The sequence below is a fragment of the Capricornis sumatraensis genome, chromosome 1 (genome assembly GCF_032405125.1).
Source record: "Capricornis sumatraensis isolate serow.1 chromosome 1, serow.2, whole genome shotgun sequence".
In the NCBI taxonomy this organism is placed as follows: Eukaryota; Metazoa; Chordata; class Mammalia; order Artiodactyla; family Bovidae; genus Capricornis; species Capricornis sumatraensis.
The window spans coordinates 213,464,446-213,487,882 of NC_091069.1; the positions used below are offsets into that span (position 1 = coordinate 213,464,446).

Here is a 23,437-nt window from a genome sequence, read left to right on the forward strand (position 1 = left end):
GCTCGGCTCTTTAAAGCTGGGCAAAGCATTTGTTCTTTCACACAGTCATCACTCATGGAGCATCTAGGGATGGGTGTGGGGGGATCAGGGTGGTGAGACATGGCCTCAGTCCTCCAGGGCTCAGGCAGCAACAGCTGAGCAAGCAGCCACTGCTTGACAGAGGGGTAAACGGATGGATCGGAGAGAGGCACTTCTCATCTGACTTGGTGTGGCAGAGGGAGTCGGTCAGCAGAAGTGACTTTGGGCTGGCTTCTCATGGATACCCTGGGGTCTGGAGTTGGGGTCTGGAGAAGGGCTATCCAGGCAATGGGATGGTGTGTCTGAGACTTGGAGGAAGGAGTGGCAGTCACGCTGGGTACAGCTGGGGGAACAAGGAAGTGATTATGGTAGGTTGGTTTTAGTCCATGGTTCTCAGCCTTGGCTGTACATTCCAGTTATCTGGGGCCCTTTACCACAAATGCTAGCCCCGATTAGTTAATCAGTACCCCCCAAGGAAGCCAGAATCCCAGGCATGGCTGGGTGTGTGTGGGAAGCTCCCTAGGTGGCATCAGTGTGCAGCCAAGGTTGAGAACCGCAGCTCTGTGCTTCGAGCCCTGGAGGACCAAGGCCGTGTCTTACCACTTCTGATCTCCCAGCCCCTGCTTCAGTGCCTCGCCTTCCACTCAGGTGAACCTGCCTCCTCCTCCCCTTCTTCCCACTCATCCTATCCATCACCAGCTCCTGGGTGTTAAACTGCTGAAGCAATAAGAAGCATGTTTGCAAGTGAAACAGCATGGGTAAGAATGCAAGTTCAAGCTGGACTACCCGAGCTGATATCTTAGCTTCCACTCCCTGGGTGGAGAATAGGGGTGGTGGGGCTGGTGGTGGTGGTGGTCTTACATAAGGAAATTAACTGACCTCAGCCTGCCTCATTGGGCAGTTGTGAGGGCTAATGTGTTAACATATGTAAAGCTCTTACATAAATATATGTAAATACAGATGTGCAAAATGAGTACATAAAGGTAATTGATGAATACATGTAAATGCGTAAGTATATATACTGTATAGTGCCTGGCACATGGTGAACTCCCCAGAAAAGCTGCTCTTAGCTGCTCTATTATTATTCTCATCTTTATTATCAACTCTTTTCTTTCCTCCATATCGCTATTTCCCGTCCTTGGGTTTGGTTGGTAGTGTGTGTGTATCGAGGGACGATCTGAGAATCATATTAATAGCTTTCCACACACTTACTCAGGGCATCCCAAGCAGGGTGAAGCAGGAGGAGCAGTTGAAGAGGGTGGATGAGGGAGAGAGAGGTGCCTTGGTGCTTGTCTGGTCTGTCAGGAACAGTTCAGGGCGCCCTTGGAGGTGGGGGTTGGAATCCGCTTTGGGAGGTAGGTGATGTAGGAAGAAGGCTGGGTGTGTGTGGGTAGTGGGGCCTGGGTATTTGTAGTTGGGTGGGCTTCCCTGGTGGCTCTGATGGGAAAGAATCCGCCTGCAGTGCAGGAGACCGGGGTTTGATCGCTGGGTGGGAAGATCCCATCAAGGAGGGCATGGCAACCCACTCCAGTGTTCTTGCCTGGAGAATCCCCATGGACAGAGGAACCTGGCGGGCTACGGTCCATGGGGTGGCAAACAGTTGGACACGACTGAGCACAAAGCACGCACAGTAGGGCAGATGGAAGACATGCAGAGGTAGGTGGAGAACCAGAATAGATGGGAGAGCTGTGTGGACAGGAAGGGCTGGTAGATGCCTGTACCTCTGAGAACTATGGATCTGTCCCATGGGTCTGGGGTTAGTGGGGCTTTGGGGACATTGGGGAAAGAATTCCAAGCTAACTGTGGGAACAGAAGCCTGATTGCAGTGGACAGATGGGCTGAGTTGGGGGTGAGGAAAGGGAGGGAACATTCTTGGGGTGCTTCAGGGAAATGGCATTTTGCATTACAGATTTCTGCACTGTTGTATCATTGAACTTGTGCATGGAACCTTCTAGATGCACAGTGCAGAGGCAAGATGCGAGCAGTAGAGGCAGGCCAGGCTGAGACTTGGATGACACCCAAATAAAGTGGTTATTATAGCCAAAGTATGATTTGGGCTCATATTTAAGTAATTAAAGTATATTTCATCCAGCTCTGAAGAAAGATAAGCCTTCTTTTTCGTAAACCAGACTAGTTTGGGACTCAGTGAGAATGGAGTAAAAGGAGGAAATTAGTTGAGTTTGGGTCTGTTTTATTATATGTATTATTTTCAAAAATAGTTCGTACTTTTTTATTCATTGTGTGCTTCTGTGTATCTTTTTTTTTTTTAAGGTGAGGACAGCAGTTTTGAGAGTGGTTCTGAAGCTGAATCTGGTGAGTTATCTGTGTATGTTTTTCTTTAATAACAAAATTCTAGTTAAACATGGACACCTTTATTTTTATTTTAATGTAAAGCCCATGTCACTGATATTGCTTGAGGACATAGTAATTACAAGTGTCCTTTTGTTGAAGTACCAAAAAGTACTTACATGGTAAATAATTTCTAGTTGGCAAGTAAAGTGGCAAAACAGGATGAGCTGAGGAAGAAAGACAGGAAATGGTTGCTATTGGTGAGAGGCAGACACTTTACCTATTCTTCCATTAGCCTGTGTGTTTTTTTCTTAGTTGTCATATGAATTTCATATGACATGATTTCAACCTTTTTTTTTTTTTTTGTAGATAATGAGGCAAAACCAGAAAAAACAAGTGAGTATATCCTTCCTTCCTCTGACTTTCTTTTTTGTTACTGAAAGGAAGAAAGGATAGGCTTTGAGATTTTTAAGTTGCAAGTTGCTTGTTCGTGATCTTTTTCTGTGTCAGATTGGGCTCAACACTGGGAAATGAATAAGCATTTTGAAAATTTGAGCTCAGTACACTTGGAATACAAGGGGTGTGTTCTGGTCTGCACTGATGCCGAGACTCTGCGTGTGTGGCTTTGCTCTGCGGTTCTCAGAGGAGAAGAGATTGAGGGACTGACCAAAATGTACAGCCACAGTCTCTGCTTCCTCCCGTGGTGGGCGCTGCTCACAGTTAATCACAGACTAGACTGTTCACTGCTGAAAATGTGGTGCCATTTGTGGTTTAAAGTTTCTGGCTTGCTGTTCTGGCTGTTTATGAACATCTTGAGTCATGAAACCACTTTAAAGACATAGATTCTAAATATAAAATTTGCTTTTGGTCTAAAGTTTTGTGAAATACTTAAGTTGCATGACTAAGCTTTTATTTTAACTGATTTTATTATGCTTTAGGATTTTTTTTCCCTCCCAGTTCTTAGAATATAATCTGCTTATGAACACAAATACTTAACAAGGCAGTCAGGGGGTGTCTTTATAATATTTTAAAATAAATGAAGTCTTTTCACTCAGAAGTCCTGTATTTAATCTAATTCTCTCTGTAGTTTCCCAGTGGGGAACCCATAAAGGTAACTGTAAGCTCCTTGCAGTCGTGTTGTGTATAGATAAGAACCTGTAGTCATTTCTATATCACACTCGTGCAGTAGATGTCACCATCTGATACCCATAAGGAATAATGTATGCCAGCCTTCCTACTTCCAGTCCTCCTTATACATAATAAGGATTATTTCATCCAATTAAATGCAATCAGAAGTCCAGCCTCCGTAGCTTGGACTAGAATAGAAATGAAGTCAGAGGCCGTTTCTTGGGATCTGTTCTTTGTTGTTCCTGGTTAATAACTGAGTAAATGGCCATGGAGACAGGGATCCAGAGGCAGGGCCCCCAGGGTCCTGGCAGCCAGGTTTGGCCCAGGGCCTCGTCAGGGTGGCAACCAGGTGGAAGGCATTTGGAGTCTGTGAGGCTCAAGATAGGCTCAGATCTGGATGGGAGGCTGGAGTCAGTGCTGTCAGACAGGGCACATGTAGGTCAGGGAGCTGCTGGACCTGGCCCTTGGCCATGTGAGACACCTGGATGTCCAGGGCTGTCCACAGGGCCCTGCCTTTCCCGGAGGTTAGTCTCTTTGTTAAAAGACCTTTTATCCTCCACCTTGGGGAAAAGGTCAGAAAGATACCCCTCATTCACCTCCATTCTCAGGTCAGATGGGAGGACCAAATAGGCTACCCTGGGATGCTTGCTTCTCTGTGGGTGGGCCAACTGGCCATGCAGGCCCACCCGTCATCCTTCTGATTGGATATACCTTCTGTTCTGAGCCCTGAAGTCACCTGAATCGCATGGATTAAAGAGAAGCCGAGAGTTATGTATTGGAGAGAAATACATCAGTTTCTCTGCTTTGGCTGGGAAGACCTGGTGGGAGACTGTGCTGGGCGGTTAGGCTTCTCTAATAACTTTCGTTTTCTCAGTTCCCCAGGCAAATCGCAAGACACAAAAACATGGGATGTGGGTGAAATGCAGTGTAGATGATAGTCATTAAATAATAAGAATTTTGTGATGCTTTTTAGGATAGCGACTGTGGAATAGGATTGAAAGATTTTCTGGTGCAGGACTTGGATCGGTGTTTCAGAACCTTCAGATCTATGGTATTCTGAGTCCAAAATTCTGAATACGTTTGGTCTCTGTTTTCTATTTCATTTTAATGCTGTTTTTTAAATCTGGTTCTGTCTTGCAACCCCTGGTCCCCATGTAATGTCCTGAGAGCAGGCAGCTTGTGTAGCAAGGACTGGAGCCAGGGTCCTGGGGGCGCGGAGAGGAGGTCCACTGCTTTTGGGCATTGGTGGTGGCCTGGACCTTCCATGTGTGCTCAAGATGCCTGTCTTACTAATGGGACTCATCCTCCCAAAGGTTCTTCAGATCTTTCAAATATAAAATCAAGTATTTAACACATTAGGTCATCTCCCAAGTGAAAGGTTATTGTCTGCTTCAGAATTATTAATGTTTTTGAGTTTCACACATCACCATAGCAAAGTAATAGCTAGCACTCACTGACTGCTTGCTGAGTGTCAGACGCAATCCCTCAGTTCAGTTCAGTTGCTCAGTCGTGTCCAACTCTTTGCGACCCCATGAACTGCAGCACGCCAGGCCTCCCTGTCCATCACCAACTCCTGGAGTTCACTCAGACTCACTTCCATCAAGTCAGGGATGCCATCCAGCCATCTCATCCTCTGTCATCTCCTTCTCCTCCTGCCCCCAATCCCTCCCAGCATCAGAGTCTTTTCCAATGAGTCAACTATCCATAATTTAATTTTCTGTCTTTCTGGGGAGTGGTATTATGTTAATTCTCATTTAACAGATGAGGAAAGTAATAGACAAAGATTTCGTACGTAACTAAAGAGCCTAAACTCATGCAACTAGTAGCCGGTGTAGATAACAGGAAAATTCACCACTGTTCCCTTTCATAATGTATTTTTGTATTCTGCGATTCTAGCCATTCAGAAAATGAATGCTTACCAGGCCCTGGGATTACAGTCCTTGCGAAACTTACATTCTAGTGGGGAGAGAGACAGGAAGCAGAAACACTGAGCTTATCATGGGTGAGGTGGTGAGCAGTACCCTGATGAACATGAAAGGGGGAAGAGATGTGTCAGGCAGGCCCTGCTTTGGGAGAGGGGTGGGGCGTCATGAAAGCCTCTCTGATAAGGTGACATTTGAGCAGAGACAGCAGGGATGTGACTGGGTGAGCAGTGTGAATATTCAGCCTGGGAGACAGTGAGTGCAAAGGGCCTGAGGCAGGAGCATGCTTTGGCGTGGAGAGTGGTTCAGAGTGACTGGAGGGCAGTAAATGCAGGGAGGCAGACCAGAGGCGAGTGGTGGGGAGCCAGTGGAAAGAGGCCACATGCTAAATCAGAGACTCTTACAAGACAGTTCCGGCTTAAACATGCCTAAAACCAGACGTCAGTCCCTCTCTTACTGCTCCGCTGATCTCTAACTAGACTAACCTGAAGGGCTGATGCCAGTCAGGCTCTGTCTTGGGGATAACGACTCCGGCTTAGTTACCGACTTCTGACCACTCTGAGGGACTCTTCACTGGGGCCTGCGGCTGTCCAGCTGAGACACTGGTCTAGCTGAGCAGTGACTGGCGAAGAGCTCGTCCATGACCACCAGTGCCCTGAGCTCTTTCTGTCTCCGCAGACGGGGAACTAGGAGAGTCTTCCACCGAGGAGGCGTCTGCTCAGGGTAAGAGTGAGGCAGTGCCCTTGCCCTCTTGTCTCCTCTAATGTATCCTGTTCACCCTGTGCCTGGGTGAGATGAGAGAGCTCTTGTTTCAGTGTCAGAAGATCAGCTAAAGACTTAATGTGCCAACGTGGGGTGCATGGAAACTTTCACATTCACGCTTATTTTCCTGCTTTATACCAGAGGTCCCCAACCCCTGGGCTGCTGTCTAGTACCATTGGGAACCAGGCCACACAGCAGGAGGTGAGCGGTGAGCTAGCGAGCGAAGCTTCATCTGTATTTACAGCCACTCTCCATCACCTGCATTACCGCCTAAGTGCCACCTCCTGTCAGATCAGCGGTGGGGCAAGATTCTCATGGGAATACAGGCCCTACTGTGAACTACCCACGGATCTAGGTTGCTCACTCCTGATGAGACTTTAATGCCTGATGATCTGATTCTGCCGTGTGATGTGTTATATAATTATTTCATTATATATCACAATGTCATAAAAATACAAATGAAGCACACGATAAATGTAATGCACTTGAATAATCCCAACCCGCGCCCCTCCCCCCACCGCCCCCTTGTCCACGGAAAAATTGTCTTCTGTGAAACCAGTCCCTGGTGCCAAAAAGTTTGGGGACTGCTGCCTTATACCTGCAGCGAGACTCACAAACAGAATGTGTCATGTATTACCGAATCCGCTCCAAGAGATGTTTAATATACGTTTAAGGTTCCTGTTGGGCTTGCCCGGTGGCTCAATGGTAAAGAGTCCGCCTGCAATGCAGGAGACACAGGAGACCCGGGTTCAATCCCTGGGTTGGGACAATCTTCTGGAGCAGGAAGTGGCAACCCACTCCATTATTCTTGCCTGGAGAATCCCATGGACAGCGAACCTGGCAGGCCTCTGTCCATAGGGTCCCAAAGAGTCAGACATGACTGAAGTGATTTAGCACAAGGTTCTTATTGGTGTGAAGCTGGGTGTGTGTGTGTGTGGGGGGGGGGGGGTTTAACTGATTTACCCTGTGACTGACTTATGCCAATACATGTGTGACAATATCTTTTACAGTTGAAGAATGGGAGGATAAAGAATTGCCCACACAGCATTATAATTCAGGTATGAACTTACATTCTCCAAAATAGTCTCATTATTGCTGAGGGGGCCTATATCTTTGGATTTTGTGATATGGTCATATCATATATATTTGTCAAAAAAATTTTGTCTGAAAATGCCAGTCACATTCCTGTAAGTAAAATTTTTTCTCTATCATTTAGAATCTAATAAGATTCAGTCTCACTGTGAACACTGTAATGCTGAAAATGTAAGTATGTTTTTAATTACAAACGATGATTCTTTAATTTACTTTATTTAAGAAAATGACATTTACTTATGTGTTATATCTGTGCTTTTTCTCCAGAAACACAATGAACTCGTGACCCCCAGGCTTCTTTCCCGAGGACAGTTTTTGTGAGTCATTGGGAATTGAGGAGACATGATACCATTAGTAATTTATCTGCCTATGTAAAAATAACCCCAAGTTGGGGAAACACAAAACAGCATAACTTAACTTCACACATTTTATGTTCTTTCTTGGATTGTTTTCTTTTTATATATATATATAATTTTATTTATTTGTTTTGGCTGTCCCGAGTCTTTGTAGCTGTGCAGGCTTTTCTCTAGTTGCGAGGAGTGGGGGCTACTTTCCTGTGGCACATGGGCTTAGTTGCTCCGAGGTAGGTGGGATCTTCCCAGATGAGAAATCAAATCTGTGTCTCCTGCACTGGCAGGAGAATTCTTTACTACTGAGCCACCAGGAAAAGCCTTAGATTGCTTCCTTTGATTGTGATGCTGCTTCAAAATGTTATAGAGTTCCCTCAGTGCTTTTGAGTGAAATTAAACAACAAAATAAAATGAGTTAAAAAAATTTTTTTAAAGAAATCCTCTCCTAAACAAACATCAGGACTTGACAGGTGTTCTTCTCTGTCCAATGCAGGCTGAAGGTGGATGGAGAGGGAACTTACCAGTGCACGGAGACTGGTCTGATATTTGAGGTTAACAGGAAAGTTGATATCAAGTATTGCGTCTTGTCCTGGAGCAAATATTCAGACCTCATTGAGAAGCCCTGGGCCGTCGGTGGACCCTTGTTTGATGTTAAATGTGACCCGCTCTGTCTTACCTCCATTCAGTTTCCACATTCCCTCTGCTTGGGTCGTGAGTACTTGTTTGCTAAAAGTTTAATTGGCATGTGCACGTGTGGACGTGTGAGAGTATGTGTGCAACGCATGCAATGCCCAGAACGCTAATTCACCTTCCTGTGTTAACAGACCGAGATGCCAACATGACGTTCAAAGTCTTCCATGTTAAAAGTACTGGGGCCTCATTAGAATATACTGTGGACCATTCTGCAACCCACGTCAAATGGCGTGTGAGCTCTCTTTCTCCTGTGGGACCCGTTATTCAAAGCGAAGAGACGGTATTCCACCACGGGGCGGTGATTCTGTACAAAGCCATCGACCATAACCCGTCCTTGTCTTTCCGAGTGTACGTAGCAACCAATAATGAATCCTTCATCAAGGTAAAGCCAATGAAAGTGAATACTAAATGTTGAATACTGTGTGTTCAGACTTTATACAAGGTCTGGGTGATGTCTGTTGATTTAAGATCTGGGTGTCTCTGTTGGTTTAATTGTCTCCCCACGGTGGGTCTGATGTCATGCTCACTCACAGAAGTTATAAAGATCAGTGCCAGGCCCTCAGAGCCATGGAGCATGGGTGTTTATACATGTGAACAGTGTCGGGAGGAGAGCAGATAGGAAAATAGCTCTCTAGAGGTGGGTGTGGCATGATCCAGCAGGCCTGGCCTTGGAGACGGTTGCCTGGAGAACAGCCAAGGCCATCTGTTCTCTACAGCCTTGCTGCTGAACATGTGATTTGGGGACCAGGGAACCAGGAGCGGCTGGTTGCTGTCAGCAAGGGTGCTCCTTAAAATGCCAAATCTCAGTGCCGCCCCGACCTGCAGACTCAGAGCCTGCCCTACTCAGCATTCCCAGGTGACTGGGACATTACAGTTGGTGAGGCACCTGCTCTGGATATACTGGGGGGCCGTTTCGGGTCTTTGGGTCAAGCGTAGGGAGACTGGAGATTCCTCCTTGGCTTAAAGCTCTGCCAGTAAGACATACCTCATTAGGGTAACTCATTCCAGAATAATTTTTTGGATAAAAGTTGACTTCTGGTTCATGGGTTCAACATTCTGGGTTTTGTAGCAGCAAATATTCATGAAGCACCCAGTATGTTTAAGGTAGAATGACCTGAGCGGAAGGGTTTGGATATTCATAATGGAACCCGTTTGCCAGAAAGCAGAATAAATCTATGTTGTAGCCCATGTTCTGAACTATATCATTGAAAACAGAGGATTGAATCTCCTTTTATACCCTGACTCACTGTCAGTACAGTTATAATGACTTAGAGGTGGGTGGAGCACTGACAAAAGGTAAAGCAGTGACTCAAAATTATCCTTTCAGATTCAAAATCGGGGTTTGACCGATGTGGAAAAAAAAAAAAAGCATTCAGTTCAGTTCAGTCACTCAGTCATGTCTGAGTCTGCGACCCTATGAACCGCAGCACACCAGGCCTCTCTGTCCATCACCAACTCCCAGCGTTTACCCAAACCCATGTCCATTGAGTTGGTGATGCCATCCAACCATCTCATCCTCTGTTGCCCCCTTCTCCTCCTGCCCTCAATCTTTCCCAGCATCAGGGTCTTTTCAAATGAGTCAGCTCTTCGCATCAGGTTGCCAAAGTATTGGAGTTTCAGCTTCAATATCAGTCCTTCCAATGAACACTCAGGACTGATCTCCTTTAGAATGGACTGGTTGTATATCTTTGCAGTCCAAGGGACTCTCAAGAGTCTTCTCCAACACCACAGTTCAAAAGCATCAATTCTTCGGTGCTCAGCCTTCTTTATAGTCCAACTCTCACATCCATACATGACTACTGGAAAAACCGTAGCCTTGACTAGATGGACCTTTGTTGACAAAGTAATGTCTCTGCTTTTTAATATGCTGTCTAGGTTGGTCCTAAGTTTCCTTCCAAGGAGTAAGCGTCTTTTAATTTCATGGCTGCACTCACCATCTGCAGTGATTTTGGAGCCCAGAAAAATAAAGTCAGCCACTGTTTCCACTGTTTCCCCATCTGTTTGCCATGAAGTGACGCCATGATCTTAGTTTTCTGAATCTTGAGCTGAAGGCAACTTTTTTACTCTCCTCTTTCACTTTCATCAAGAGGCTTTTTAGTTCTTCTTCACTTTCTGCCATAAGGGTGGTGTCATCTGCATATCTGAGGTTATTGATATTTCTCCTGGCAATCTTGATTCCAGCTTGTGCTTCCTCCAGCCCAGCATTTCTCATGATGTACTCTGCATATAAGTTAAATAAGCAGGGTGACAATATACAGCCTTGACATACTCCTTTTCCTATTTGGAACCAGTCTGTTCCATGTCCAGTTCTAACTGTTGCTTTCTGACCTGCATACAGGTTTCCCAAGAGGCAGGTCAGGTGGTCTGGTATTCCCATCTCCTTCAGAATTTTCCACAGTTTATTGTGATCCACACAACTATTGTAAAGTATACTACTTTGTGAATTATAATTTGAGTTACAGAATTTATATCAAGCTACCCACTCCCAGGGGTTTTAGGTTGTAGTATTTGCATGCTTTAAAAATGTTATACAGATTATAACTAGCAATATGTATTAAAATGTAAAAACTTTAATAATAGATTTTTTTGTTTCCTCCTAACAAAGCAAAATATGCTTCCTGTAATCTCACTAAAGATACTTTCAGTTGGGAAAGTAGCCTTCAAAGTGGTATAAAAATAACTGCACCTAAAGTATAATTCTTGGAGAAGGAAATGGCAACCCACTCCAGTATTCTTGCTTAGAAAATCCCATGGACAGAGGAGCCTGGTGGACTATAGCCCATGGGGTCACGAAGAGTTGGATATGACTGAGCGACTGAACACACATACATATAAAGTAGAATTAGCATAGATTTGGAAAAAGCACTACTATTTAATGAACCTTATATTTTAAAAGTAAATTCAGTTAACTGAAAGAGCATTATCCAGACTTCCTGGGAAGCTGGGGTCAGGAGCTGATTACATCAGCAGATGTGGAGAAGGCTGCCATCAGGACAATGGAGAGCGTGGCATGGGGAAGGCAGGATATCCTTCCTGGCTGGTGTTTTATTTTTACGCCTTCTCCAGTTGGTTTTTTTTTTCCTGTGTAGGAAAAGATTTCCTTGAACTCTGTCTCAAGAAACCTAAATTTCATGTTCAGCCATACAGCTACTTTTCCAAGGGACCTTGGGCCAGAGATTACATTCACCTCTTGTGGGGCATTGGAACAATACATGTAAAATCGGGGTCCCCTCTAGGGCCACGTCAGAAAGAGAGTTGTGACAGCAAGGATGGGAACATGTGAAGTGTGGGGCAGAGACAAACTTTGAGTCAGCTGGAACCACTTCCAGTAAAAGAGGTGCTCTCTGTTCACGTGATGGGCATGGAATTAGTACCCATATGCAAGTGCTCAGGTAATGTTCTCAGACCCTTCAGAAGCAAACTGGTGGTGCCACACAGGGTATAAGTGACACTTTTGGCTGTAGTGCTTTTGTGGGAAGATGTTTGGCTATGTGACAGGTGCGTAGAACAAAGGTGCCTCAACTTCTGGGCCATTTTCCCCTTGCGATCACTGTGGGACATCCTCCCTGGCCGTTATTTCTGTAGGAGGACATGAAAATAAGACAACTGGCACACACACTGCCCAGTTCTTGACTTCGACTCTCACAGTTGTTGGTGATGTATTTCAAAACCCAGACCTATTTCCACCTTTAGGATATTTCCAAGTCTGTAAAGCACTCCTGTAAGAAATTCATGAAAATCGACAAGCCTCCGGTTTGCCAGAAGTTGCTGCAGAATGGGAAGAAGTACAGGCTGATCAGTGAGCCAGAAGCTGAGATCACCCCAGAGGTAGACACTGTGAAAAATCAACTTGGAGTAGCAGTGGGGGGAGCGTGTAGATTTCTTAGATACAGCATTTTGAAGATATTTAAAAATAATGCATTTTGTTCTCCTTTTTTATTTCCCAGTGTCTAAGAAAGCAGTTGTTTTGTTAAACTTGCAGTTTATTCCAAAGATGCTGTTGAATTTCAGGGTTCATCTGCAGTCATCAAAAAAATAGACTCTCCATTTCTCTTTCCCTTTGAAAAGGTTTTCAGTTTTCTTGCATTTTAAATTAAGTTATTCAAATAATTTTAGCTTCAAAGGAATACAAAACTTAAGTTTAAGTCTTTAAGTCATGCAAAGCATTAAAGGTTAGTGGAAAAGAGTTGCTAACAAAGGATATGGGGCTTTTACTACTGGAATGCATTTGAAAAATAGTTATGGGAATAAATTGTTAGATTTGAAGCATTCACTGTACACACCACGACACTTGTAAGTGATTTTGGCTTATCAGAAATGACTTAGTTATTTTTAAAGTTTATTTTCATTATGTGCCCTGGGTGTATGCCATAGCTTATCTAGTCTGGACATCTGTGTGGAAATTCCTTTGGTCTACCTCCTTTGTCTGTTTTACAGTTTATGAAAAGTTGAAAACATGCTTTGATTCCATTAAATTAAAAGTGGGAGGCAAGAGAGCTAATGGCAATGGTCCATGTTGCATTGTTTTATTATATTGGTATTATCAGGGCCTTGTGCCCAGTAGAAGCAGTCAAGTTGATGAGGACAGTCTTCCTTCCTTTTCAGTTTCAAAGCGTCTCTGCACATGCTTTGAACCATTTGAGCCATACAATAACACGGCTGAGGAAACCAGTGTGTAAAGCAGGCGGGGGCTCTGCCCAGGCCACACATGAGAGCCGAGTTCATCCGTGGCCCTGGCTGCCTTGGCTCCTGAAGCTGCCATCTCCCCACTGGTATCTGAGACGTTGATCAGGCCCCAGCAGGTGGCACATCAAGAGAATCACGGGAATCAAACTGCAGCCTTGTTTGGGCAGTGGAACTAAATGAAAAGGGTGTGCTTTTGAGTGGCCTGTGCAGCATAATGAATTTCCCTGGGGAGCTTTAAAAAAAAATTCGGTTGCCTGGGTCCCACCTCCAGAGATGCTGACTTAATTGGTCTGGGAATGGCCCAGGCATTGGACTTGTTAAAGCTCCCAAGGTGACTATAATGTGCTGCCAAGGTTAAGAGCCACTAGGAGAGGGAAGAATACATATTGAATGGGTGGATGTTCCCAGAAAGAGACCGAGGGGATCCCAGGAGTTGTTTCTCACTAAAGATGTTGATAGCCAGAGGGCTTTAAATAGTCTGCTTTCTAGTGTATAGTCACATAGTTACCATAGTCTGTCACTAACTGTGGGCTCCCTCTTAACCAAATTTCTGGCCTATAAAATGGGGATAATCGCCCAAGATTGCTGTAAGGATCATATAAAGTAATGGTTTGGGGCACTCCTGAGAATTGTAAAACTCCATGTAAATATAAGGTGCTCTTATTAGTTTTATGCCATTAATGATTTGCTTAACTGACATCAGATGTGCCTATTACCAGCCAGCCTGATAAGAGCTAGGAATTAAAAAATAAGTAAGTCAAGTCTTTTCCCTCAAAGATGCCAGTGTAGTGAGGGAAATGCTCCATTCGTGTAGAGAAATAATTTTACTATAACATGGTGTTCCTTTAGAGACGAGTACCAAGTGCAGTGGGTTTCCAGGAAGGCTTTCTCGTGGGTGATGTTGGCTCTGGGTTTGAAGGGTGAGGGATTCCCTGGGAGAGACAAGCTTTCCCAGGCTGTCCTGGGAGAGGTGGCCCCAGGTGCCTAAGGAGGGCACGGGACCCTGCAACTGGGCTGAGCCACAGGAGAGTTCGGGGGAAATGAACCTGGAGGGATTTAGGAGAGTGGGGGTAGGGGAGGCGCTGTCTCAGCTTTGTAGACCTCGGTGACTGACTCTTGGAAGGTTAGGAGGATAATACTGGTGACTTGGAACAGAAAGGAAGAGGAACAGGTTAAGAGCATTAGTTTGTGATGGTGACACCTAGTGCAGTTCGCTGGTGTTTTTTTAAAGATGTGTTTCTTGCTAGCCAGTCTGGAGAGAAGCAGAGGCAGGGAAGCCAGGAGACAGTCTGATAGTGGCTAAGAGCTCAGACTTTGGAGTCACAGGCGTGGATTCCAACTCCAGTTCCACCACTAAGATGTGGACTTGGGCAAATTCACTTCTCTGGGATCCTTTATGCCTAAAATAGTGATAAAAGGATTTGTTTGGGGAAGGTGGTATTCAGTGAGGGAAGGTGGACACAACGCCGCACATAGTGTAAATGTGAAATCAGGTGGACAGATCGAGAATGATCTAAGAGAAAGGTGGTAAGGAGCTTAAAGCACCTGGGAGAGGGTGGCTGATGGCTGAGCACAGGTTCCATTTGGGGAACAAGAAATATTGGAAGTCAGGAAAGGGCTGAACTTGGAAGACAAGGGCCATGGGACTAGAAGCTTCAATGAGGTGGAAAACAGTTCTGAGTAAAAGTAAGGAGGGGCTGAAAGCAGGAGATCGAGAAGAGGTGTGGTTAAAGAATGGATTTACAAGGTCAGAATTTCAGCGGGCATCCGCTGAAGCACTAACCCTTCTCATTCTCTTTATTCCTTATCTGACATTTTATGTGGTTAATTAATGCAACTTGTAAATTTAAGAAAACCACCTTTTTTTTTTTTTTTTAAGGAAATTGAATTTGTGGATGGTTCACTTTTAAAATTGAAAAGTTATATTGAAGTGTATCTGGAGCAACCAGTGGAGTTTAAATTACTCTTGGTTGAAATGGATTCTGAGGAAATTGTATGGAAGGCAAAATTGAGAGAGTGTGAGTATCTTGCATCTTGAATTAAAACTCTGTTTGGCAGGTGGGGTTTGGGGAGGGTTAGGGGGAGTGGCTCGGGTGGAAAGCAAATAGGGTGTCCCAACACCATAACATCAAAAAATTCGATTAAGAGAAGCAGAGGCCCCAGTTCGTGGGACGGATGTACCGGCTCTGGTTCTCAGGCTCCCACTGTCAAATCCCCACATTCAGCAGGTGCACGGAGCCCATATTTGCTATTGAGGCTTTCTACTCCAGAAACAAAACCCAATCTAATCCATTTGGGATTCTGTCCTAGTTTAAGGCGGAAGCTTTTGTATAGGTGTGATTCCTGTTCTCAATATTATACCCTTAAATTAGCCAGTTTGAAACAGGCCCTTTTATCCAAACTACACTTAACTTACCCCAGAGGAGTCCTAGTTTTGGGATTCTGTATTGGGGATTGTATTATTTAATTTGCTCAAATAAGTGAACCTGAAAGATGTTACCTTTTAATCATAGCAAATGCCTCAGTAATAAAGATATTTAATATGTAGCAACCTGAATAACAGATGTTCTTCCAGACTAAATCTCTTTGCAGTTTTAAAGACCGCCTTTTAAGACTGTTTTTAAAACTTAATTAATAATATTCTGCCTCATAAGATGGTTCTGGTTTCTATTATTTTGGGGAGGCCTATCCTAACGATGAACGGAAATTGCCCATCACTCATAAGACGTCTTCACTCAGGCGACCTGTGGAAGGCCTGCCCAACGTGTAGGCATCTGTTAGAGTGGGGCTGAACTCACGGGGCAGGTGGTGTCAAATCATAATGAAGTTTCTGCAAAGAACCCACCAAGTATACATAATGATAATACATATATGAGATTCTTTTATGTGTGTGTGTGTGTGTTAGTCGCTTAGCCATGTCCGACTTTTTGTGACCCCATGGACGGTAGCCCACCAGACTCCTCTGTCCATGGAATTCTCCAGTCAAGAATAGTGGAGTGGGGTACATATAAATACACTTAAAATTTAAAGATGTTATTTATTTTAAAAAAAATGTTTAAGGCTTCCTTCTCCATATGGCACATGATGCCAATGTTCTATTTATAGTAATTTTAGATTTAGAGAAATGCGGAAGGAATGACGTTTCACCTGACCTCTGGGCGTGGCAGATACCATGTCAGCAGTATGCAGATGACTGAAATGTGGGAAACACTGGTCCCACCAGACATGCTGGAAGGAGTTCAAGCTCAGGGTATTTGCATACATACAAGTTAAAACCCACATTTGAATTTGAGAGAGATTACCAAAACCCTAGAGCTTCACGTGCTTTCACACATCGATGCTTTAATTCCAATTTCATACCGCTTTTCCGACTGCTGCTTGTTGTACCTTACCAGGTGACTGGGTTCAGCATCATCAGAACCAGAACATTTCAAAAAGCAGCACAAGTGGTAAGTGCTTGTAAGTGGACATTAAACTCATCTCTTCCTTCCATCCACTAGAATTTTAATTCTGCTTTGCAAATCCAGTAACGTTCAGGATCTGTTAAGTGTTCCATAACTCTTAATCATCTGAATGAGCTTTGAATCCTTTTTTAATCTGTTCTGTCAGAATGATGATTTTTAAATGATTTTTTAAAAGTCCAGCTTGAAGATGGCTGGATAATAAAACCATAAGGGAAAGCCAATTTGTTGTTGTTTTTTTAAAGGTAACAGGCGACGAAAAATGAGTAGCAGCTTGCCTGATGAGACGGTCTATGATAAAAGAATGAAGCAGATTGACAGTTCAGGTTTGTAAAAATGTCCGCTGTGGCCATCAGTCACTTCCTCTGGTCTCCCCCAGGATGTTCATCAGGCACATATTCTTCTTGGGTCAGTCTTCCTGGAGCCATATCCTAGGTGTGCCTGCTCTCCCAGCTACCTTCCCCCTGTGCCCAAGCTTCTCAGGCCGGGATAAAGGTCCTAGGTGGTCTGCCCCAGCCTGCTTTTCCACCTTGACTGCCGACTCCTCCTCTGCACTTGGTGAAAGTAGAATTGGGGATCGAGGGAAAGTCTTGCAGCCTGTAGGGTCAGTGGCTGTGGCCCGTCCATCTGTGCGTTTCCTATAGCACTGAGCCCGCAGCCTCTGATATAGAAGATGATGAGTGTTCACTGAAGAAGTGGCTAGTGAGTGTGCATGTGTGCGTTCACTGACTTCTCAGTTATTAACTATATTTGCGGGGAGGGAGCCACCAGCTCAGTTATTAGAAATAAAGGTCAAGTTAATTTCTTCCATTTAAATGGCAGAGACCAAGGCTTGATAGCTGTGAAAATACAGTAGAGATTTAAGCACTAACAACAGTACTCCAAGGAGCCAGAAGATGGGGTATGTACCTAAAAATTCAAGTCCAACCAGAATTCACAAACTGAAGTTAGAAAACCCAGACTCAAATTACACAAGACAAGATCTTCAGGCTTTGGGGGCCTCATGTAGATGAACCCTTTCATCAAAATACCTTTTATTATTGTAAGAAAGTGTGAATCTAAAAGCAGATAAACTCTAAAGACTAAAATGAGATGTTATTAGCTTGGAGTTGAAGAGGATGGTGTATGTCTGATTTCACTGTTTGTCACTAGAGAATTGTTTATTATTTCTATTAAATGAACATCAAAATAAATGAGGCTCTGGAATTATTTTTAAAACCTAACCAAATTAGGATACATATTTCTTTCATTTTTATTGAGATATAGTTGACAAATAAAAATTGGATATAAGTACACAATGGGATGCTTTGAAGTATGCATACATTGTGAAATATTTGCCAATCGGATTAATTAGCACACCTATCACCTCACACAGCCACCTTTTTTTTGGTGGTAGAACTCGTAAGACCTTCTCTTAGCAAATCTCAAGAGTATAGCATAGTATTTATTATTAACTGTAGTCATCATATTGTATATTAGATCCTCAAAAATTATTCACTTATAACTGAATGGGACACATAGGAAAATTTTTTCCTTTTTTGCAGTTATTTGGCTATTTAAAATTAGCTCCAAGAACAAGTAGCTAGACATAGAATAAAATGACCAAATACTACCTAGAAAATTAAGGATTCCCAGCCTTTTTAGAGTTGACAATGTGGTAGCAGATAAATTAATAATGCTTTACTTTTGTTTAGGTATTTTCACAACATTTTTAAAGATACTGAGTCATTATCCTGATAGTTTGAGGCTCAGCATATCACCATATTGCTTTTTAAAATATAGTCATCTCTTAACTCTGAGTCACTTTGAGATCTTGTTAAAATTTAGATACAGAATCTGACACAGTAGGTTTGGGGATGATCCTGAGAACTTGCATCTTTGATGGATGGATTCCCTGTGTGGTTTCTCTTGTAGCAGTTTGGGAGAGGACCACAAGCCACATGCGTTAGAAGACCACTAGGGGGCAGTGGCCATCCTTTAGAAACCATGCTTGCGTTAAGGGAGTTAGGGTTCAATATAAATGTTAGGTTCCCTTCATTAGACTGTTGGCTCTAGATGAGCAAAGTGTTATGGTTCTGGAGGAGGGGCAGGAAGGATTCTTCCTCTTACCCTCTTCTCATGGCACCTCCAGGGTTTGTAAGGCCTGGAGGATCCTTAATGAGACTCTACACCTGGTGAGCTTTGATGCATCATAGCACAACCATCTGAAAAGTGTGAACATAGAACACCCAGCTGGGGCTCTTTTGTATTGGGGCACTGGTTTGTATTGGAAACATAATCCCTTCCAGAATGATGACACGGTTTCTTAGTGAACAACAGATTACAGACACTGTGCCCTGACTTTTCTGTGGAATATGCTCTTCCCCCTAATGCTAGGAGATGGCAGAATGGAGACTGCAGTTCATATCTCTGCTGCCCTCTTTAGTGACCACTAAAGGTAGCACTTTGTATGTGAAGATGCAGAGATGGGCAAGGAGAAATGTATGTTTTTCTTTTTGAGCCACATAAATTATTTTTGATGCCTGATTTTTTTTTCTCCTCCAGCCTAATTTGTGCAGCTTTGTAAAACAATTTCATTCCCTGAATCACTGAATTATCCTTGTGAGTGTTATACCCCAGTTCAACCTTATGTGTAATCATTCCCTTTTCTAATAGTTTGGAAAGCAGGGATTTTTTTTGGCACTTAAATTTATTTTAAAAGCAGTTGAAGTTTCAAATCATGGTATCCTTTTTTATATAAAGAGAATACATTTTCATTGTCGATGACTATAAATGAAGTGTTGAGAGGAACTACTGAATTCTTCATATGCTTTTAGATGGGGTGAAGACTAAAGCCCTGTTAACAGACACTCAGTTGTTTAACCTTGCTGAGAAGCTGGGGAAGGAGTGGTTAAAGATTGCCATTGCCAACCTGAAGCTGAATATTAGCGAAATCGATGCGATCCGGGAGAAGGAAGACAATGTTACGATCAGTAAGTTTAAGATGCTGAAGAAGTGGCAAGAAAAGGAGCAGAATAATGCCACAGCTCAGAATTTATGTAACTGCTTAAAAAATGTTGATTCAGTTGAAGTCCAAGATGTGCTGAGAGGTAAGCAGAATATCTGAGTCATTTACTGGGGGTCAAGCTGTGTCTTTGCAAATAGCAAATTTATACTCTAGAATGTGTTAGTCACCTCTAAGCTCAGGTTCAGAAGATTGTGCAAATGCTCCACAGTAAGCACGTGGGCCATAATCTAAGTAAAGGTGATTCACGTGTGGCATCAGAGGAAGCATTTGAATCCCATCTCAAGTGATGGCTAGGTTTGTGACCAAGCAGATTTGTTTTTCTTTTTAATTGACGTATACATGGTATACAGTAAGGTACAGGTGTACAAAGTAGTGTTTCACAGTTTTTATAGGTTATATTCTATTTACAGTTATAAAATATTGGCTGTATTCCCCGTGTTGTGCAATATATCTATGACTAAGCAAATTCCTTACCTAAAGCCTCTATATTCTCATCTGTCAAATGGATGCGAAACTTCCAATATCCTAGGTCTCTTGTGAGAATGAAAAGAGATAATGCATGTAAAAGCTCCAGGTTCAGGCAGTGAGACTCAGGCAGGAGTAGATAACGTCCTTTGTTGTTGTTCAGCTGCTCAGTCATGTCCGACTCTTGCAGACCCCATGAGCGGCTGCATGCCAGGCTTCCCTGCCTTTCACTGTCTCCTGGAGTCTGCTTAAACTCATGTCCATTGATAATGTCCTTAACAGGAGACCTAACTGGAAGCCTTGAGCCTTCCAGACTTTCTGTGGTGTTGATGCAGTGCTCCACTTGGTGGCACTAGTGAGCCTCCAGCAGCAAAGATGGGAACAGAGAGCTAAAGCGAGTTGTTTCTGGTCTCAGTCCAGAAAACCACAGGGTTCCTTCCTTTGTTTTGAAGCACTTCTTTTATTTATTTATTTTTTTTTTTTGTGGCTTGACTTAGCATATTGTTAGACCCAAGGTCAAACCAATTCACAACTTGGATTTTTATTAATATGTATTGTTACCATGATTAACAAATGCTGTGTTACTTCTCAGAAGCAAGTAAGAGAGAGGTTTACATTTGGAATTCTATTCGGACTTTTTGTTCCTTAAAGAATGTAAAAGTGTGTCAGCCACCCCAAAAGCTTATATGAAAAGTTAAAGTCTGGGGTGACCACTCAGGATGATGTCAGGTGTGGAGGGTGAACTTTCTGAACGCCCCCACCAGTTTGGATGCAAGAGCTGCAAGGCAATAGAATAGCCAGTTTCAATATCAAATTTCTTTTTCTTGAATATGTTGAAATTATGTAAATCACTGAGGCCCACATGTGGAAATCTCCTTATTTGCATATAGGCACTTCTGCCTGTTGCTGTACTGGCCTCTGCTGTGATAAGGAAACAATCATAGCCTCTTCCATCAAAGGAAGGCTTGGAAATCTGACGTCTCACAGATCCCGTAGAATGGGTGGTTATTTGTTGTTCTGTTTTTATCTGCTCTTGACTTTGCTAGATGCTTGACTTGCCGCCACATAAAGCTGAATAAGGATTTGTGACATTTTTTGGCAGTGAAATGGATCATAAAAGCTTATTAGTCCAACTTGTCATTGAATAGGAGAAAAATCTTCAGTAAGTTACAAATGAACAAAAAGCCAGAAATTTTCCAGTGTTTTCTGCCCTCCTGTAGTCAAAATATCTGGGTGATTGAGTGACTTTTGTGTCTTTATCAGGGCATTTTAGTGTCTTATAACTGCAGCCTTAAAAAATTGCACTGGTTTATCTTCATCTCAGGAAAACCCAGCCACTCCAGCAGTTCCTTTTTGAAATGGACAAGTGACTTTCTTTAAACGCATGTGCTCTTTCCCCACAACAATGAATCCCTGAATTTGTTTCTCTCCCTTGTTAGGCTTCTTACAGGAAACCTGAGGTTTGAAAGATGAGCTGGAAAAGGAAGCCTCAGGAACTTCTGCCTTTAAAGACTGTCTCCGTGGTAATAAGGCACAGACTTCGGGACCTAGAGCTACACAGCCTGTGGAAGACCACTTGCAGCTCACATTATTCAGGGGCAAAGGGAATGTGAAATATTTGGAAACCTTGAGGAAGAAAAAAAAAACCTCTATAATATCAAGAATTTTTTTTTGGTACCTCCCACTCTCACCATCCCACCCGGCTTCCCCACCCAAACACATACACTTATAAAGGGTGCCTAACATGACTCAACAGCAGTCAGGCGAGAAATGTGGTAATTTTCCTACTGGAGTCTGTGAACTATGAAATTCATATCAAGCGTTTGGAACATTTTTTTTTTTAGCAATTAGGTGGTGGCGTACTTAAATTGCACCAATTTCACTTAGCTTTTTTTTTCTCGTTTCACTAATGAGGAAGAGAGGTTCCTATTCTTTCAGCTCCTACACAGTCAGATACGCACGTGCTGCGGGGTCCAGTATGTCTTTTTATGTGAGGTGTGATTTCCATGTCTTATTACTAACCAGTCTGGCTGGTGGTCTGTTAAACCATTAAATCAATCATGTTACCTGGCCCTAGGGTCATTAGAAAGGATTATAATCCTCTCCCCATCCATGTTGGTGCAAACACTCACAGGTGGTGGCCTCATCTCACTGGGGAAGTTCACCTGGGTCCATCGTCAGAGTCCCTGCAGATTTCATCAACCTTCTGAAATCACCAAACACTGCATTTCTTGACCTTGACCCTGGATTGTTTACTTCTGGGAGGCTTGTGGGGGCGGGCAGTGTGGGAATGCCACTTAGAAATAGCCTTATCAGGACCAAGGAACACTGTCATCTCTTCTCGAAGAGGACGTGCCCCAGGGAATCATGGGCCATATTGGCTCTTGTTACTGGGTGAAATCTTTGTTTTTTAATATGTATAGATATTGTTGCTCTCCCAGAATCATGCGTGTGGTGATTAACATTTTGGATATGTTTTGTTAACTTATTTGAAGAAACTATAAATTACCATTAGTCTCCTGTAGACAGTAGCTGAAGAGTAAATTCAATCTTAATGAATTAATCAGAGAAACATACTTTAATGCTTTGCCTGTGAAGAACAAATTCATTTTATAGGGAAGAACGTATTGATATTATTAATGATCAGGGATCCAGTGGAATTCAAATCAGTGTCACTTTATGAGTTTTTTTTTTAATTGTTGTATATTTCAGGAAACACATGGAGTTTTAACATTCAGAAGTGTAAAATACTTAAAGGTCTTTTTAAAGTGTTTATTATTTTTTGTAAGTTGTTTTCCAAAGAAAATCATAATTTCAGAGGTGCTTTGTATATAAGCTGGTTTCCTAACAATTTCCAGCCTTTTTCCTACTGTGGATAAAGGGAAGAACAATAAATCTGCATTTGTACAGTGCAAATGTGTCTTCTTTGTGTTATTATTTACTTACAGATTACTGTGTCTTCTTTGTGTTATTGTTTACTTACAGATTACTTTTTAAAGCATCATCTCACTTGATTGTTATTATCTGGGCTGTTTGGGCATTAGGTGGTTTTGCTCCCAGACCCAGTTCTTGGAGTAAAGTTGAGTGAGGGTAAAGCAGGGGCAACTAACCCAGGAGTTTTCACAGATTCAGGAGCACCCCACATCCCCTAACCTTTCTCGCTCCAGGAATGACTCCAGGAATGAGTGTTCTCCCACCTGTGCATGGGAAGGTATGTTTTTATTTAAAACCAGGTGTATTCATAATGAGCTCCTTACCTGTGTGTCTCTGTTAACAGGATTTTCCTGCACATTGGGACATGTTTTGTTATTTTGGGGGGTGGCTTTAGGGGACAGGCTTTCTCCCCTGCTTTGTCAAGTAGAAGTGTTTTCACTCCATTTTCTAAAGAGGACACCGTCTTTGCTGAATTGAAGTGTGTTCTTATGAGGATGGTTGTTTTCAGCAGTCTGTCCAGCCTGTTGCCATTGCTGGAAGTCCTCAGGGTGAAGCAGCCTGCTGCTTGCTGAAGGCGGCGATCCCAATTGCTGGGAGTGCATCTCTTCCAGCCTACACACCGGGTTTGAG

The 23,437-nt window shown here is 43.2% G+C and overlaps 1 protein-coding gene across 1 annotated transcript in view; it reads left to right on the forward strand.

Annotated features, from left to right (window-relative positions):
* Positions 1-22,714, forward strand: part of LOC138076690 (uncharacterized) — a 112,305-nt gene extending 89,591 nt beyond the window's left edge. The window contains exons 8-21 of the mRNA XM_068968969.1: positions 2,290-2,331; positions 2,677-2,703; positions 6,036-6,080; positions 7,130-7,177; positions 7,336-7,382; positions 7,479-7,528; positions 8,055-8,272; positions 8,386-8,636; positions 11,948-12,082; positions 14,820-14,958; positions 16,336-16,389; positions 16,647-16,727; positions 19,218-19,490; positions 21,313-22,714. Coding sequence (XP_068825070.1) covers positions 2,290-2,331; positions 2,677-2,703; positions 6,036-6,080; positions 7,130-7,177; positions 7,336-7,382; positions 7,479-7,528; positions 8,055-8,272; positions 8,386-8,636; positions 11,948-12,082; positions 14,820-14,958; positions 16,336-16,389; positions 16,647-16,727; positions 19,218-19,490; positions 21,313-21,332 — 1,430 coding nt within the window. The 3' untranslated portion in view covers positions 21,333-22,714. The remainder of the gene's footprint in view (positions 1-2,289; positions 2,332-2,676; positions 2,704-6,035; positions 6,081-7,129; positions 7,178-7,335; positions 7,383-7,478; positions 7,529-8,054; positions 8,273-8,385; positions 8,637-11,947; positions 12,083-14,819; positions 14,959-16,335; positions 16,390-16,646; positions 16,728-19,217; positions 19,491-21,312) is intronic.
* Positions 22,715-23,437: the final 723 nt, after the last annotated feature.